The sequence below is a fragment of the Chroicocephalus ridibundus genome, chromosome 16, assembly GCF_963924245.1.
Source record: "Chroicocephalus ridibundus chromosome 16, bChrRid1.1, whole genome shotgun sequence".
NCBI classification, from domain to species: Eukaryota; Metazoa; Chordata; class Aves; order Charadriiformes; family Laridae; genus Chroicocephalus; species Chroicocephalus ridibundus.
Window position 1 is genome coordinate 5,633,957 of NC_086299.1, and position 15,495 is coordinate 5,649,451.

General features: G+C 44.8%; 1 protein-coding gene across 2 annotated transcripts; it reads right to left on the bottom strand.

Moving 5' to 3' along the window:
* Nucleotides 1-776: 776 nt before the first annotated feature.
* AGTRAP (angiotensin II receptor associated protein) lies at nucleotides 777-10,395 on the bottom strand. Of its 2 annotated transcripts, XM_063353995.1 has the most exons (6): nucleotides 10,270-10,395; nucleotides 4,999-5,033; nucleotides 4,667-4,778; nucleotides 3,816-4,014; nucleotides 3,576-3,614; nucleotides 777-1,624 (listed from the first exon to the last, which is right to left on the bottom strand). In XM_063353995.1, exons 1-6 carry the CDS (start codon nucleotides 10,294-10,296, stop codon nucleotides 1,518-1,520), a joined length of 519 nt encoding a protein of 172 aa, XP_063210065.1. In that variant the 5' UTR covers nucleotides 10,297-10,395; the 3' UTR covers nucleotides 777-1,517. The 2 variants fall into 2 exon arrangements, with proteins under 2 accessions (XP_063210065.1, XP_063210066.1); XM_063353996.1 differs by lacking the exon at nucleotides 3,576-3,614 and having other exon boundaries at nucleotides 782-1,624; nucleotides 10,270-10,391.
* Between the last annotated feature and the right edge of the window lie 5,100 nt (nucleotides 10,396-15,495).

The window sequence follows — 15,495 nt, forward strand, 5'->3', positions numbered from 1 at the left end:
ACACTCATCTCGGAGAGTAAACCAGACTATTGAACTTCTGTGGCATTTACCATGTGCTTGGTCCAGGCATAAATGATGATGGTCCAGGCACAGCAGCAGGTCACTGTAGTGCTTGTGCAGCATAGTGGAGGAAGCATCTGCTTATGTTTAGAGCAATCAAATTTGGGAGAAAATTCCTGGATTTTAAAAATACAAATGGAATGGTTCTAGAGGTTAGAGCAAAGTTAACACGGCTCTTGGTCACTGAAGAGTCAATGCAGCGACAGGTCTTGTCAAGAGAAATGCAACTATAGAATAACATATTTATACTTTGAAAATGACCCTGCTTTAGAAAAACACAAGTCTTCCTAGCACTGATATTTTCATTTTGCCAAAGCTGACATACTCTTTTTCTTCTGAAAAAGAATCCTGTTGAACACCTTTCTTTTTTTTCAGGATTTTACCCCAAAAGCCACAGCAGGGCAGATTATTGTGTGTAATATTAGAGTTTACAGTTTGTCACACCCCACACAGGTCAGCAGTGCAGCGTAAATAAACCCATCTTTTCCTTTCCCCAATCCTCATTTAACCAGCCCACCTTCACCACCCACACATTTACAAGCAATATGCTCTACTGGTCTGAGTAAAGCTTAGACTAAAAGCCACTGAAGCCCTGTCTACCTTCCCCCATAACGATACTCCCAGACTGCCTGGCTACAGTCCCAAACCCTCAGGAATACCTACATTTTCAAATGAGACATAGGTGACCACTGTAACTTTTTCTAACACAGAAAAACTGTGTTTATTTTATAGTTTTCATAGAAAAATGTAACATTTCAAGTTCTGTTAAGATAGGCAGCTGAAAGAAAAAGGACATTTCAAGGCACAGAGTACAACCAACATTCAACAGCCATTTTAAGTATCCTGAAGGACATTCAACTTGCATAAAAGCATCAGTGAATAAAACCCAAGAATAGATACTGGGAGCATAAGCGGCTCCCTGTCCCAGTAAGAGTATTTTATACCAACCCCAGCTTCGTGCAAACCACCACAGCTAACATAGGGAGTTATGGTCATAAATCTTAGTTAACTAACACCACCAAAAACAGCCCTCAGGAACTCCCAGATGTTTCCTGGAAATGTATCTGCATAAAACCAGGCTAAACTGTATTGTTTAAAGGCAGCCCATAAGCCTTTTAAAGACAGCTCGTCCGGGAATATTTTGAGTATCCTTACAATAGAGAGGATGCACAAGACAAGATTTGGAAGACCGTAGAAGGTGCATCACACAGAGGGAGAAACGGAGAGTACCGGGATTACAAAGAGTCACAGTGTTTAACATGACATCTCCGAGATCTTCTGGGCTTGCCGCAGGAACCCATCTGCCTAATCTTCAGGGAGGCAAAGAAATATAAAATCAGATTGTCTCCTGTTTGGTCAGTAACAGGTCTTGCTCCACCAGAGCAGACACGGGAAGTGCGGAATGCTAGGCTGGGAGATGGTGAGGGAAGCATCTGTTCTCTGTTGCGGACAGGCCATCAGTATGGCTGCTGTGCTGTCTTGCTTGAGTTAGGCCACTGTGGAGGGGGATCCTGCTGATCAATTGGCTCATAGGTGCTGCGATCATGGCCTGCACGGGCAATACCTGAGTGGAGAGGGAAGAGAACAAGCTTGAGAAAAAACCAAAAGCACAAGAACTGAATCCCCTAGAAGAAACTAACAGCTCAGGAGCACATCACATTAGCTGCTCTACCAGCTCCCCAGCACCTGTGTTCTGTCATCCTCACAGGAGGTAAGAAAACTCATCCTTCCATCAAAGGCAAAATAACAGAGATGCATTTGAACATGCCTCTTCATTCCCTGAGAATGGCTCTCTTAGTAGCCACATAGCTGTGTGGAAAGCAAGACCCGCAATACTACATAGCAGCGTAACAGGCTCCTGTAATAGCATATTTCAGCAAGATCAGGTTTATGAGATCTAGTGGAAAAATGAACAGACAAAACCAGAAGCAGCAGGAACCATGGCTAGCTCACAGCATAGATTTAAGAGCATGTCTCATCCATGAACCACTCTTCCCAATAACACAACTATGCCTCAAGTGTGCCACACCATGACACTAAATATGAATCCAGCAGTGCTCCCAATTGCACTATGAACAATTTGCCTGTGCCACAAGAATGGTACCAAAAATCATATCACTGTCCAGGGCATGAGTGGGGAAAGAAGACAGACAGACAGAAAATGTGCATGGACGGCTCTTTATCTATAGGGCAGGCATCTGCCATGGCTAGAAAGCAATCTGCATCAAAGGTGGGTACCAAACCATATCAGAGGCTTGTTCTAAGCAGCAAGGATGCCGCCAAACAACAAAAAGGTATTTTGTGTGGAAAGAAAATGAGACAGAGAAGACCAGGAAAAATGCAACACTGTTAGGTTCAAAAGGAAAATGCCAGATAGCAGGAAAGTGAGAGAGGAAATCTGTCAACCACATTCTACAAAACAACAGCACACAGTTTGTACTGAAAAATCTTGTGAGAAAGACAGTTCAGGAGAGGATATGAAAGTACAGAAAGTCTGAATTTCAGCCTGTGCCTGAGAGAAGACTCAGACAGTTACCATGCCTGTGTTGGGATAGTGTGGTTGAAAAGAAGGAGTGCTCACAAATTCCAAGCAAATGGATGAACTCCTCAATGATACCTACACTTCCCATGGAATACAAATGTCAAATCCCAGTTACGAGCACAGTGAGCAGCTAATAAAAACTGGCACAAACATGGCCCACAGCAAGGCACTGCAGTTGATTCACAGGCCTTCTGACACAGTTAAGACAGATCTGTCTGGCATTTGCACAAGTAGCTGATGGAGAAGACATCCACATTCCACCAGCAGAGAGAGGCAAACAGCACATATCGCCCCAAGGCTTGGTTTCCTTCCACAGCCTCTCCTCTGCAGGTATCCACCTTTTTTCAGCGTTATCTTCTTTGCTAGCACCAAAGCAGCACAAGTGACAGTTTTCAAATGCAGTAATGCAGTTAGACCACCCTTTGTCCTGCACAGCCTTTTTAGGATGGCAAGAAGGTAACTGTGCCAGGCTTATGGTTTTGCCAGGATGAACTCCCACACAGCAAACAATCCCTGGCAGCTGCCCTGGGTGAACTAGCACCAGGCATGCTTGGCAAAGAAGCTGAGACCCAGAACATGCAGCCACAACCCCTCCCCTCTGGCAAGGCTACCACACTGTCATTAGCAAGTACATCCAGGAGAAAAATTAGTGCCTCCAGGCAAAGTCCCATGAGGTAAACATCAGACCCATTTTCCATGTGAGAAAATGAAGGTCCAAAGCAGTCACGGTAGCTAGGACACATGAGGCCCAGAGAAAGCATGGAGTTAGAAATCCAGCTTCCTTCCTTCTCATGCATAATCCAGCTAGAGGGGGATGCTGCCTCTACTTTCCCCCAGAAGGAAAAGAAAGGGTTGGCAAAGAGAGAAGGACACCCAAAGGCTTCCAACAAGCACACACAAATGCAGGAGGAGGAGGAAGAGAGGAAACGCCTCTCAGTTGTATTGAATAGAGAGACAGCAGTGGTCTCAGTACCATTGTGAGCATAATGGCTGTCAAACGAGGACTCCAGGTCTGCAAGGGAAGAGAGGAAGAATGTAAATGTAAGGCCTAAGACACACCAGAACGACAAAATGGAAGAACTGACATGAGGAAGAGAGAGAGCGCGCAGCCCCCCCTCCCTGGAAAGGGGGCAGAATCCAGCTGCACAGAGTTCAGGTTGAAGGGTCCAAAGCGCAAGCCCTAACACCAGAGGAGGCAGGGGAAGCATCCTACCTATGTTAAAGGTGTACTCTCCTCCACGCTCCCGATACATTCGATACACCAAATAGCAGGACACAGGTTTGAGGAGGAGGCTGAAGATGGCCATGCCTGCACTGAAACGCTTCTCATCAGTGAGATAGTTGTTTGGAGGGTAGAAGACAGAGATGTGAATGATGTCTGTGAGGACTGTGAGCAGCAGGCCAGTCAGGAACTGGAAACAGAGAGAGAATGGGACACGAACTGAATAGGGGATTAATCACTAGAAGTAACAGTCGGTTACAGCTTCTGTTTCCTGAGAGAGATCTGTGTTCACTCAATCATGCCTTCACCCCAGTATCACACATTGCTAACCCTTGACACTGCCCCAGGTAGACAGAGATTCCAAAATGAATGATATTGTATTTTGTGCATTTTCTTCACAGCTGTCAGACACCTTCTCATGATATGCTCCAGGATTGTTTATTTTTGCTTGCCAATCTCTTTAATGTTCAGAGAAGGGTTTTATAAAGCCCCTCCAACTCAAGCATATTAAATGCTTTGAATCCTCCCCTGGCATTACAAGTGACAACAGCAGGTAAAAAAAAAAAGAAAGAATTAAGCATGCCTCAACTCTGAGAAGCAATATAAGTGACAGTGAATGCTTCTCACCATGGTTTACAGTGCTTATAGATTTATACACTGTCTTAAAAAAAAAAAAAAAAACAACACACAAAAAAAACCCCCAAAACAACCCAAACAGGGAATTTGACTTGTTCACTGCTGTATTGGGAACAGCTGAAAATCATCACTGACTCAAAGCAGCTGTCTCTGCCCTCCACCCTCTCCCCAAGCAGCCTGGTGGAGGCAAATGCCCTCACACTCACCATCATGATGGCATCCAGGGAATCTCGCTGCACAATGGCCCAGATCCCCACTGCAAGGACACTGAAATTTCCCCAGGCATAGGAGGCTGGAAACATGTAATTCATGCATCCCCTGTCAAACAAGACAACAAAAACCCAGCCCATGTTCACAGTAATCCTTCAACAGTTTGTTTGCATTCATCCCTGTTCCCATACAAACATCTCGCTCTTAGATTTAGGATCTTCTTGCACATAGACAGGCACAAACAGGGAGTGCTGACTCCCTGAGAATGTCCCATTCCTCGTTTGAAGGAATACCCTCTTCTCACCCAGGCCAGTTACCAATCACTCACCACACCGTGAGCAGCCAGTGTACCAGAATGATGGCCTATGAGAAAAAAAAATAGAGAGAAAGATGGGTCAGCAAGTTAGGAGAACTGTGGGAGAATCAACATGAAATGCACTATCTTGTTTCCAAAGGACGGATGGAAGAGTGCTCTGGACCCAGGAACCAGCGCAGAAAGCTGGTGTAGCAACTAGGACAGTGAAGACACAAAACCATTATTCTCTGCTTCTGTTGCTGAGTATTTCCTGTGGTGCTACACTGTAGTCATTCATTATTGTTGTCATCTCTGTCAACAGATGATTCAGGGCCCGCTTAGTCTTCTCTAAATGGGTTATTGATTTTGGAACTCCAGAAGAGTTTGTACAGAAAGCCAGGCAATCCAATTCACACTATGCTAGCACAGTTTATACATGACCAATCTGGCATCCCATCACCAAAAAGTCCATTGAAAGTCATGCTTGCAGCTCCCAGCAATTTCAGTCCAGTCATCAGTAAATCCTTCTTTTACCTCCTTCCAGTCTGTTCAGAGCAGTGGTTCAACTTCACCTCAATACTAACAGACCTGAAGGCATCTTCGAGGAGCCTGAGAACCCGATCTTGCCATAGTACACTGCTCTTTTCATTCCCAGTGAAGCCACCAGGGCCCAAATGCTGGCAGTGCCCTAAGCAGCAATAAGATAATGCTGTCACAGATTCTGTACATTGCAAGTGTCCTTAACAATCCTGATCCTTGTGCTCAAGGGGACAAATTCAAGAAGAAAGCATCTTACTGTAACAAGTGACACAAGGATTCTCTTCACCAGCACTTGACATTTCTGTAACCAAGGAGACACACTCTACATGTTAGGACAGCAAATGGGAACAAGAATTTACCACTTCAGCCTTCTTCTATACCATGCGCTATATCCATGATATTTCTATATCCATGCACTCACTTTCTTTTGAGCCTGCTGGCCAATCTCAACAAAGGGAGATCGCTCACTTTCACTCTCCAAACAGTTGTGAAAACAAGAATATGGAAGACAGGCTCCATTAGCAGCCTCATAAAAGAAAGGCTGAAGCCGACATATCAGAGGATCCGTGGGAAACAGGCACTCTTGCTTTTTTTTTTTTCCTAGGTCTGAGAAAAGCTCCAATTGGCATTTATTCTGACCTCGATATAAAAAAAAAACCAAAAACAAACAAACAAAACACCACCAAAAGCCCGCTGAAGCACACTCCCCCTACATACTCCCACAAGAAAAAAAAAAAAAGATAAGAAGAAAAAGGGAAATGAGTAAGTAGCAAAAGGCAAAATTACTCAGTTGACACAGGAAAGCTGTATGCTGACAGGAACACTAAGACTCTCAAAAAAAATTAAGATTTACTGACATCCTGCTATGTTCACTGACTTAAAACATCTATTCATGCTCTAACTTAATACAAAACTAGTTGCTCGAGAAGAGAGTTAATAACCAATGAAGCGGTGACATGAGTGAGGCGCAGCCAGGAAATCAACTGGAGTTTCGCATCTGCTGTGGGTCATACTGCTCTGGCAAGGTACCACAACGGAGATGGCTTAGGATAAGACAGAGCTCTTGCTTCACTGCAGTACCCTAGCACATCTGCAGAGCATTCACCCTCAGTAGCCTAGACTTTGTCATGACTTCAAACACCACTTAAACAGATTTTTATTAATGATTTTTTTTAATTGTTCATGAAAGCCTACAAAATGCTTCACCACTACCCCCCACTTTCCCTTCTCCCAAATTGTACCACAGAGACCAGGCAAAAACTGCTAATCAGTAAAATACAAGATGTTCTTGGATAAGAATGGAGACATGCAAATAGCATTTACTCAAGAGACTATCAAAACATCAGGGAAATTCTTAATTAGGTAGTATTTAATTGCATGTTACATACCCACAAGACCCTTCAGGGCTCACCAGTTAACATAATTAGGCAGCGTGGCTTTTTTTTTTTTTTTAAAGCTGTCTAGATCAATATTGCAGTTATTAAATTGTGAAGCAAGCTTAGTCATCAGCATAAAGTCAGGTAAACTAGGGCTAATAGTATGAGGGGCCGCTGAAATAAAAACAAGGCATTCCCTTCCCGGTTATTAGTCCAATTTACCTGACAGTTCTTCAGGGCACTATGGAATAAGCTCGTGGTTTTGGTACGCTTTAACATAGAAAACGTAGTGTTAATGAAAAACATTTTTTAAAGCTACAGTCAAAATGTGAGATTAGATAATTTGCAGACAGTCTCCTGAAGAGACAGCAGAAGAATTTAAATTTTTTCCATCTGTTCAAGGACTTGAGTCTGTACCTAAGAAAGGCATACATTTCTTCTTTTAAGAAAATAACTCCTAAGACTTGAACTCGTGCTAAGAGCAGAAAATAAGAAAGGTGGGACCTTTGTCTCCACCCCTTCTGGGCAGAAGGATGACCATGTATGAAAAGCGTCCCATTGGAAACTGGGGAGAGATAAGGGGGATTCCTAGCTCTTCTGCAAATCCCAGCATGTGATGGAACTAATTGCCAAGCATAAAGAGAGCCTGGGTACACCTGGGTCCCGTTAGATGGGAAACTCTTTGGAACAGGAACTCACTCATTTAAACACGTTTCAGCACAAAGCCTAGCATAAAGTTGAATTTTGAGCAAGTTAAAAATTACATTATTCCAAATTACAAATGTCTTCTTATATTATCTAACTCTTTTTATTTGATTTTTTTTTTCTTGAGAGTGTGCTCATCTACTCTGTGAGTGACATATTCACTTGAGGATATACTAACCAAAATATAGGTCTCAGTGGCCACCTCTGAGTGAGCCACCCGTGAAGATGTTCCTCATTATTATAACGGAGTGATAATAATGAGAGTGGTTATGCAGCGGAACAGGCTATCCAACGTGGTTGTCATGGCTCTATCCTTACAGATTTTTAAAAGTCAGCTGAATTTTGAGTTAAGCTATTTGATCTAGCTTTGAAGTTGGCTTTGCTTTGAGCAGGAAGTTGGACTAGATGACATACAGAGGCTTCTTTTAGCCTAAATTACTCTATGATTCTGTGACCTAGCATTTAAAAATGCCCAAGAACAAAATGTATGTTTCCAGGCACATGGATCGTAGGGCACTGTCCAGGCTCAAACTTTGTATTTCAAGGCTCTGCATAGTTATTGCAGCAATCCTAGATGACAAGCGCTCGCTGCAAAAATATGGCTATGCTGCTTCCCACATGTTTTGTTAAGCACTACTACTAGAGCAGTAGATGCTGTTTCATGAACACGTTCCTCATCCAAAGCCTGCTACATTAATTTTATAGCTCTGCAAGTAGCTTAAAGAGAGACCTCAAGTCCAAGACATTGCTATGTTCTGGCACAAACACAGCTCAGTCACGCAGTTTTCATGGAGCTGCTTCTATCATGAGGCTCATCTTTTTTAATATCACAGAAACTGTAAGCAGATTATGCCAGCGAATAGCCACAGTGTGTGTTATTTCCAGTCCCTTTCTGAACAAGAATCCTTCCCACCTTTAACAAGCGTTGCAGGGAAGCAGACCCTAAGTCAGGAACAGTACAAAGATGCAGGTACAATTATTAACTCCCTGTTCCCCAGCTCTTCAGCCCCAGAGCAGTACCCGCAGACTTGACAAGGAATTTCTTAATGCTGAAAACAGTTGGGCCAGGACAAGCTTACTCTTATCAAGGAAGAGATTTCGGAATGGTTGTCTGAAACCAGAAAAAGGCAACATTTTAGTTGCATTGTCATGGTGACCCTTTCATTCAAGAAGTCTGTTTTTCAGCTCCCCTATCTCCACCTCCCATGGTAGAACATGTATTTCATGTTGGAAAATTTGTTAATTAAATGTCCTTATTTTTCACTGTTGTTTTAGCACAGAAAAAACAAAAATCAAACCAAGTTAAAAAACAAAGCAGAAGATAAGATCTTTTAATCTTCCTAGTGCCTTGGGAATCACACAGTAGTCCAAACTTGTCAGAGCAAAGTATCAGCTAGTTTCCAGAACGTAATAGAATCCACATGCCAGGCCTTGAAAAACCCATTTGGTTACTTGCCTCTAACTAGGGAAGCTGCTTTTCCCAGTGAACTTGTAAGAGGGAGAAACATCATTATATGAATGCCAAGCTTTTATTTAGTGCAGCCACGTGAAAGCTTTCCTGTACAAAGCTGAATTCTTAATGATAGCTGAGATAATATTATCCTCCCACCCAACCTGAAGGCAGTCTGCTCCAAGGCCGCTGCTCACAGCTTTGTGAATCAATAGCAGAAAGAGACTGATGCGATCAGTGATGCTTTCATTCTCTGGGCAAAGTTTTCACCAAAGAAAGCACCTGAAACTTGCCCTACCAAACAAGATAGAAAAATAGCAAAGCTGGGAAAAGGCACACACACCTAGAAATCTCAGGGCTCTGAAAATACAAAAGACAAAAAAAAAATAGAGGAAAAACTCATCTTTCTGGTATCAGGGAAGGCTTCAATATTGACCACCAACATCAAAAAGTTATTTTAGCATCCTACATCTTCTCCGCAAGGATGTACTTCTTCCCAAAGTGAGAAGTGTAATATAACTTTCCAAGTCCCTTATTTCCCATTTCTCTGGTTACTATTCACCAAAATTTTCAAATTGCCCCCAACTGAAGCCCCTTCCAGCGGAGAAGCAATTTGTTATCTACTAGATAATAACCCCAAAGTAAGTGGGATCATCTTTCTCAGATATTTTGCCTGACAAGCAAAAACTTTGCCTCCTCAGTGTTTATCCCGGATTAGTTCTGGTCAGCTGAGCTGGAAACCTCCATGGACACAAGTTAATCACCAGCTGATGTCCCAGCTCAGTCCTTGGCCACTTTAGCAACTGCCCTGAAGTAAGAGAGAACCGTGGAGTCACCGCCTGCCCGTCTTAATGACCAAGACCTTTTGCAACGTTTGCCCATTAAAAAAGGTTTAGAAAGACCGGTCTTTCCGCCCGGGAGACCTCCACATCTCCTGACCAGGCCCTCAGCCAGGTCCTGCACCAGGGGCAAAGCTGCCCGGCCTCCGAGAGGCGCGGGCGGCCCGGGCCCAGCGCCGGCTCTCCGGGCCGCCATCCCGCCGCCTCCCCCGAGCCGCGGCCGAGGGAGCGCCGCTGCCGCCCCGGCAGGAACCCCCTCGCCGCTCCTCACGGCGGGAGACGCGCAGCCCCCGGCCCCGCCGCCCCTCCGCCCTCGCGGAGACAGAGCGGGCAGCTGGAGAGGCCCCTCCCCGCCGGGGAAGCCCCGGGAGCGGCTCGGCCCCGCGGCCCCTACCTTGAGGTTGACGGCAGGCAGCTCCATAGCACCGGCCCGCCCTCCCCGTGACTCCCGGCGGCGGGGCCGCCTCACGTAGGGCTGGGCCGGGCCCCGCCGCCGCCGCGGGCTGGCCCCGGGCCGCCCAGGGGAGGGCGGCGGGGCGGGAGGAGCCGGGACACCGCCCCGCCGCGCCCGGCGGGACCGTCGTCGGGTCAGGAGGGAAGTGGAGACTAGGCCCCTGCCCCAGCCGTGCCTTCTGCCACAGGAGCTCGTCATGGAGTCATAGGCCGTCCAGGTTGGAAGGGACCTTTCAGATCATCGAGTCCAACCATCAACCCGACAGTGCCAAACCCACCGCTAAACCGTGCCCCTCAGCACCATGTCTGCCCGCCTTTAAATGCTTCCAGGGATGGCGATTCCACCACTGCCCTGGGCAGCCTGTCCCGATGTCTGATAACCCTTTTGGTGAAGAAATTTTTCCTGATAGCCAATCTAAACCTCCCCTGGTGCAACTTGAGGCCATTTTCTCTTGTCCTATTGCTTGTTACCTGGAAGAAGAGACTGACCCCAACCTCTCTACAACATAGCGGTTCTGCAGTGGGCCTCTGTGAGTGGGTGGCAAGTGGTGATTTCTTGCCAGATGGCCATATTTCTGATGAGGAAATAGTCTCCAGTTACCTGATGTGTATTGCACAGCACCTGTTTCCAAAACAGAAAACCAACACTAGGTTAAAAGTGCACCTGGATGAGTTTGTTGACTCCAAACACCCAGCCAAACGGTTCTTCCTGCTGCTTACCCACGTAACGCAGCCGAAGGAAGGCTTGACAGTATGCTTGGGTTGCCATCAAGAGTCCCAGAGGGCTAATACGTGTATAGGACGTAGCAGCTTTTTGGAGGAAGTGAAAGCTGCTGTGCACACATCAGTACTGTGACAAAAAGGTGAGGAGTGACAAAGAGACTCATGATAAACACCAATAAAAAAGCAATTGCAATGTGCTACCTGTGCTCACCTGTATCACAATCACTGAGTTCAGGTCAGCCTTTGGGGCTGGCACTGGGGTCTCTAGCCACGTAGCTAGAATGTCTGGCAAATATTTAGTTGCTTCCTTTGGCCCTAGATTTTTCTCTAGAACTAGATGACTGAACTCTGCCTAAAAGCCTAGTACAAATCACGAGTTCTTCATCTCTTGTTCTGAAAGAAAGCTTGTCTCATTTTAGAGCTAGGGAAGCTGATAAGTGATCAACCCAACTGCACACAGTACAGCTATAACTATTTCCTGTCCAGCTCACAATAGCAGTCTTCTCCCCAAGTGTGGCAAATGAACTAACAGAACCAAGAAGTCAGGATGACCCCTCTCAAACCCTCCCTTCCTTGCCCAATGTATGCTTTACCAGTCTGCAGTGGAAGACTACAATGTTTTACTTGGGTCAGTTGCTTTCTTTTCATCGTTTATTCTTACAGAAGAGATGGTGCCTATAAGGAATGAGCAAGGAGTCAAAAGTTCATTGCAGAAGCTGCATGTGGAAATGTATGAGTCATCCTTCAATCTCACTTCCAGTTCAAGCCATGCAGTGCAAGGTTATGCATGAGAATCGTGCAGTGCTGAACCTACACTCAGACATTCTCAAACAAGCCACAAATGTAGCCCCATCTAGCCTGTCCTTCACTTCCCTTAGTGCTATTGACTGCTAATATGAAGCACGCTTGAAGATCTCCCAAGGCAAATTATTAAATGCCAAAATGAAACAACACAGAAAATGCTAACCAGAGGAAGCAGGAGAACAAAACTGACTGTCTCCATAGCACAGAAAAGCAGTAAAAAAAAAACAAACTGTGAAAGTGTCGTGTCCCCCCCCCTCCCCCCCCCCCCCCCGGGAATCTCTGAATGTGCCACTTTACCAGATGAAAGATTAAAATATAATTCATCTATTGCCACATGCCACATCAGCTGTGACTTCATTTCCTTTTCTGTGTCTTGCAGGGAAGCTCAGCCTCTATTCACAGAAGTAGTGGCATCAATGCTAGGGGCTCCAGTAATGTCAAGGACTGGATTTTACCCTAAATTACAAAAAGAAGATGTAACACCTGGGGTAGGGGAAAAGATAAAGAGAGATTTCAAATAGCCATACTGCTGGCCCAGTTTTTGTGTGCAGAGTGCAATAGGGAGACCCTTCTGCCAGGATAGGTATCTATAAAAGGAGAACTGTTTGTTATAAAGACAAATTCCACTGCCCCAGTTTAAGTATAAGCACTGTTTAGATGCAGCAGTATGTGGGCGTCTTTGCTCCTTTCAGCATTCTCACCCAGTCTGAGTGAGACAGTCTCATTATCATTTATGCAGCATGAGCCATAATTTGGATTGATGGGACTGCTGTTTAATGCAAAGTGTTCGTTTCCCCTTGTACAATAAAAGCGCTTTATTTCATTTTGTTCATCAATGTATCGTGCAATTAATTCAGCCCTGCTTATTATATCCTAGGCTTGCATGTCATGGACTCAAGGGACTTAGAAATGTCTTAATGATCTCATGGATATGAAAACAATGAGAGCTATGATAGACATTATGCATTTGCACGTCTCACACCTATCTGATCTGGGGGGTTGGCTGTTTTTTATCTCTGCTTTGCTTTGCTTGTACCTTGTAAATTGACTCTGTGTAACCTGCTGTCTCTGTTCCCTTCCCTAGGCTTGATAACTCAAAGCAACATAAACATGGTGAGAAAGATAAGCAGCAAGTTAAAGAAGACCTGCAGGGAGAAGCAGACAACCCAGGAAACTAGAAACAGGACACGGAGATTTTCCTGACTAGAAGACTGGTCCAGGTGAGTTCAGCTCACTGCAACTAATATCCAACAATTAGCTGCTCTATGTCAAATATATAGGTGGTATGTCTTGTGCAGACTGAGTAAAAACCTAATACACAGCTGGCTCCCTTCCTGACAGCATAAAAGTGAGGCTAATAAGGCAGAAATGCTTTCCTTTGCATTTTCAGGACACTGTACCCTTGGTGGGTAAGGTGATAGCAATTCCGTGGGGAAGCAGAGGAGCTAATACAATTGCTCCTGCTGTCTTTATCTGGCCCATGGGGATGGAGACAAGCCCATCCCCCATAGTTCGACCCTTTGCATCCCTCACTTGGGGTCTAGTCTGAAGGTAGCTAAAGACCGCAGCTGACGCTGACGTCTTTGAGCTGTGCCCCTGGCTGTGGAGCTGAGAGCAATGAAGGCATCAGCTCAGCACAAATGCATATATTATCGATAGAGCATTTCTGAATAGGCAGTGAGGGAGAGCATATAGAAGTTGTCCTGGCTATACAAACCCCTTTTTAAATCCCAATCGGAAATCAGCAAGCAGAAACATTGGATTGGAGGGGAAACTGAAGGCATTTTGTCATGCTGGTGTGGAGAGTCCTCCTGCAACTTCACTGCAAAACATTCTAAGGCAAGACAATTTGGGGAGTGGAGAGGGTTACACTAATGTGGTATCTTGACAAGCACGCTTGAAAGTCTTTTCCAAGTTCAGCAAGGAAGAGCTGCTCCTGTTTTTTGAATTAATCTAACTAGAGCTTTGAGATATCATTGAGGGACTACTCTTAAAGATTCACTGGCACTCTAGGAAATGAAGTGACATACCAAAAATGGGTTTATGGGGTACATATGATCACTCAGGATATTCCACAAAAACAACATCCCTCATTTTTGCTGATAAAAAAAATGTGAAAGCAATGCTTTTTCCAGGCTTTATGTAGCAGAGAGTGACCAGCATGGATTAGAACGATTTAGTATAGCATGAGTTTGAAATTGAAGCACTTTCACACGCTGTGGATTGACAACAGAGTAATTACTGGAGGGGTGGCGGTGGGAGGGTTTCAATAAAACACCCCCAAGCTAAAATGAATGCAGACTATTACGGACCTGAGACAGAATGATTCCTAAGTGTTTTAATTTGTGCTTCCACTTCTTGTCTCCCTTGCAGTCATCATTTTAGCAAATGCTAGCAACATCCCTGAGATGCAACAGCATTTGCAGAGCAGGCAGTTGCTGAGATGATTATGTCAAATCAGCACGCTGTCCTCTCTTTTCCATGTCTAATGATTCGCACCTTTGGAAAAGCGGTTTAAAATGATGCATACCCTTTGGACTCACTGGGAGGCTGCTAACAGCAGCAGTTGTAGAGCAGGAGTTCAGGTGGGGACACTGTCACTCACCTTTCTTGCCTGCACACCCTACAATTAATTTTAAAAATTATTCCCCCGAGCCCTGCTATGGCTGGTTTGGGTCTGGTCCAAAGTCCTTTCAAGACAATAGAATATCTTGCAAAAGCTCTGGTTTAAGCTCTCTGGGGGCAGTAGAGAAGAAGCTGAGCTTGTGTGAATTCTTAATTTGAGTTTCTCAAACAATCAGTTGAGAAGAACATATAAATCAAGACATTTGTCTCCCTCTCTCTTGTTCAGACCTCATGTCCCCAAAGGCAGAACTGTCACTGACTGCGCTGCAACTGGGAGATACTGGGAAGGGAGGTTAAAGTTGCTGAATGCAACCCAGTGATACTATCGCTTTGCAGCTGCTGTCATGCTCTGGAGGCATCACCGAGCGGCACTAAAAAGCTTTGCTACATGCAGAAGTGGGTTGGACTTCTTGTATAAATGTTGCCCTGGGGTTTTATATCACAGGCTCGTCTTCTGTTCCACACCTTGGCATGTTATTTACTCAGCAGCTTTCCTTTGTACTGCAGTTGTGAAGGCAGCAGTTGATCTGGCTGATGTGTAGATCAGGTTGTCTTATTCTTTTCCTGCTACTGTGGCTATGTACCGTGTGCCTGTGCTGCTGCTCACCCTTTCTGCTTCACCTCTGTAACATCACAGTTTGATTCAGAAAGAATGAGTCTTGGTCATGGTCTCTCTTTCTGAAGCTGCAATGCGAGCAGTCAGTCCAATAATCTTGTGACTTGATTTATAATAATTAACTCAATTTTCACTGACCTTAGACATTTAACTAATCCCACCAATTAAGAGTAATCTGTTTCAGTCATCATATTCAGAATTAATAGCAGACTAAAAGCTGAAAAAGCAAGCGCTAAAGATTTTGGAGTATAAAAGCTGTGGCTTTAAATTCAGATTTGCTGTTTAACCATGCTTGTATTTCACATGATTCGCAACACAGTCTTGCCCAAAACACTGCCCAGATCCTACGAGGATTCTGTATGTAGCCTATGGGGCAATGAATACCTGCATCACAAAGGA

What these genes read in the sequence shown, in the direction of transcription:
- AGTRAP (XM_063353995.1), bottom strand. Translation starts at nt 10,296, where the DNA reads ATGGAGCTGCCTGCCGTCAACCTCAAG. An exon ending in CACTGGCTGCTCACGGTGTG is followed by an intron (nt 4,779 to 4,998) that starts GTGAGTGATTGG and finishes CTTGTTTGACAG; the next exon opens with GGGATGCATGAATTACATGT. An exon ending in CAGCCATTATGCTCACAATG is followed by an intron (nt 1,625 to 3,575) that starts GTACTGAGACCA and finishes CTCTCCACTCAG; the next exon opens with GTATTGCCCGTGCAGGCCAT.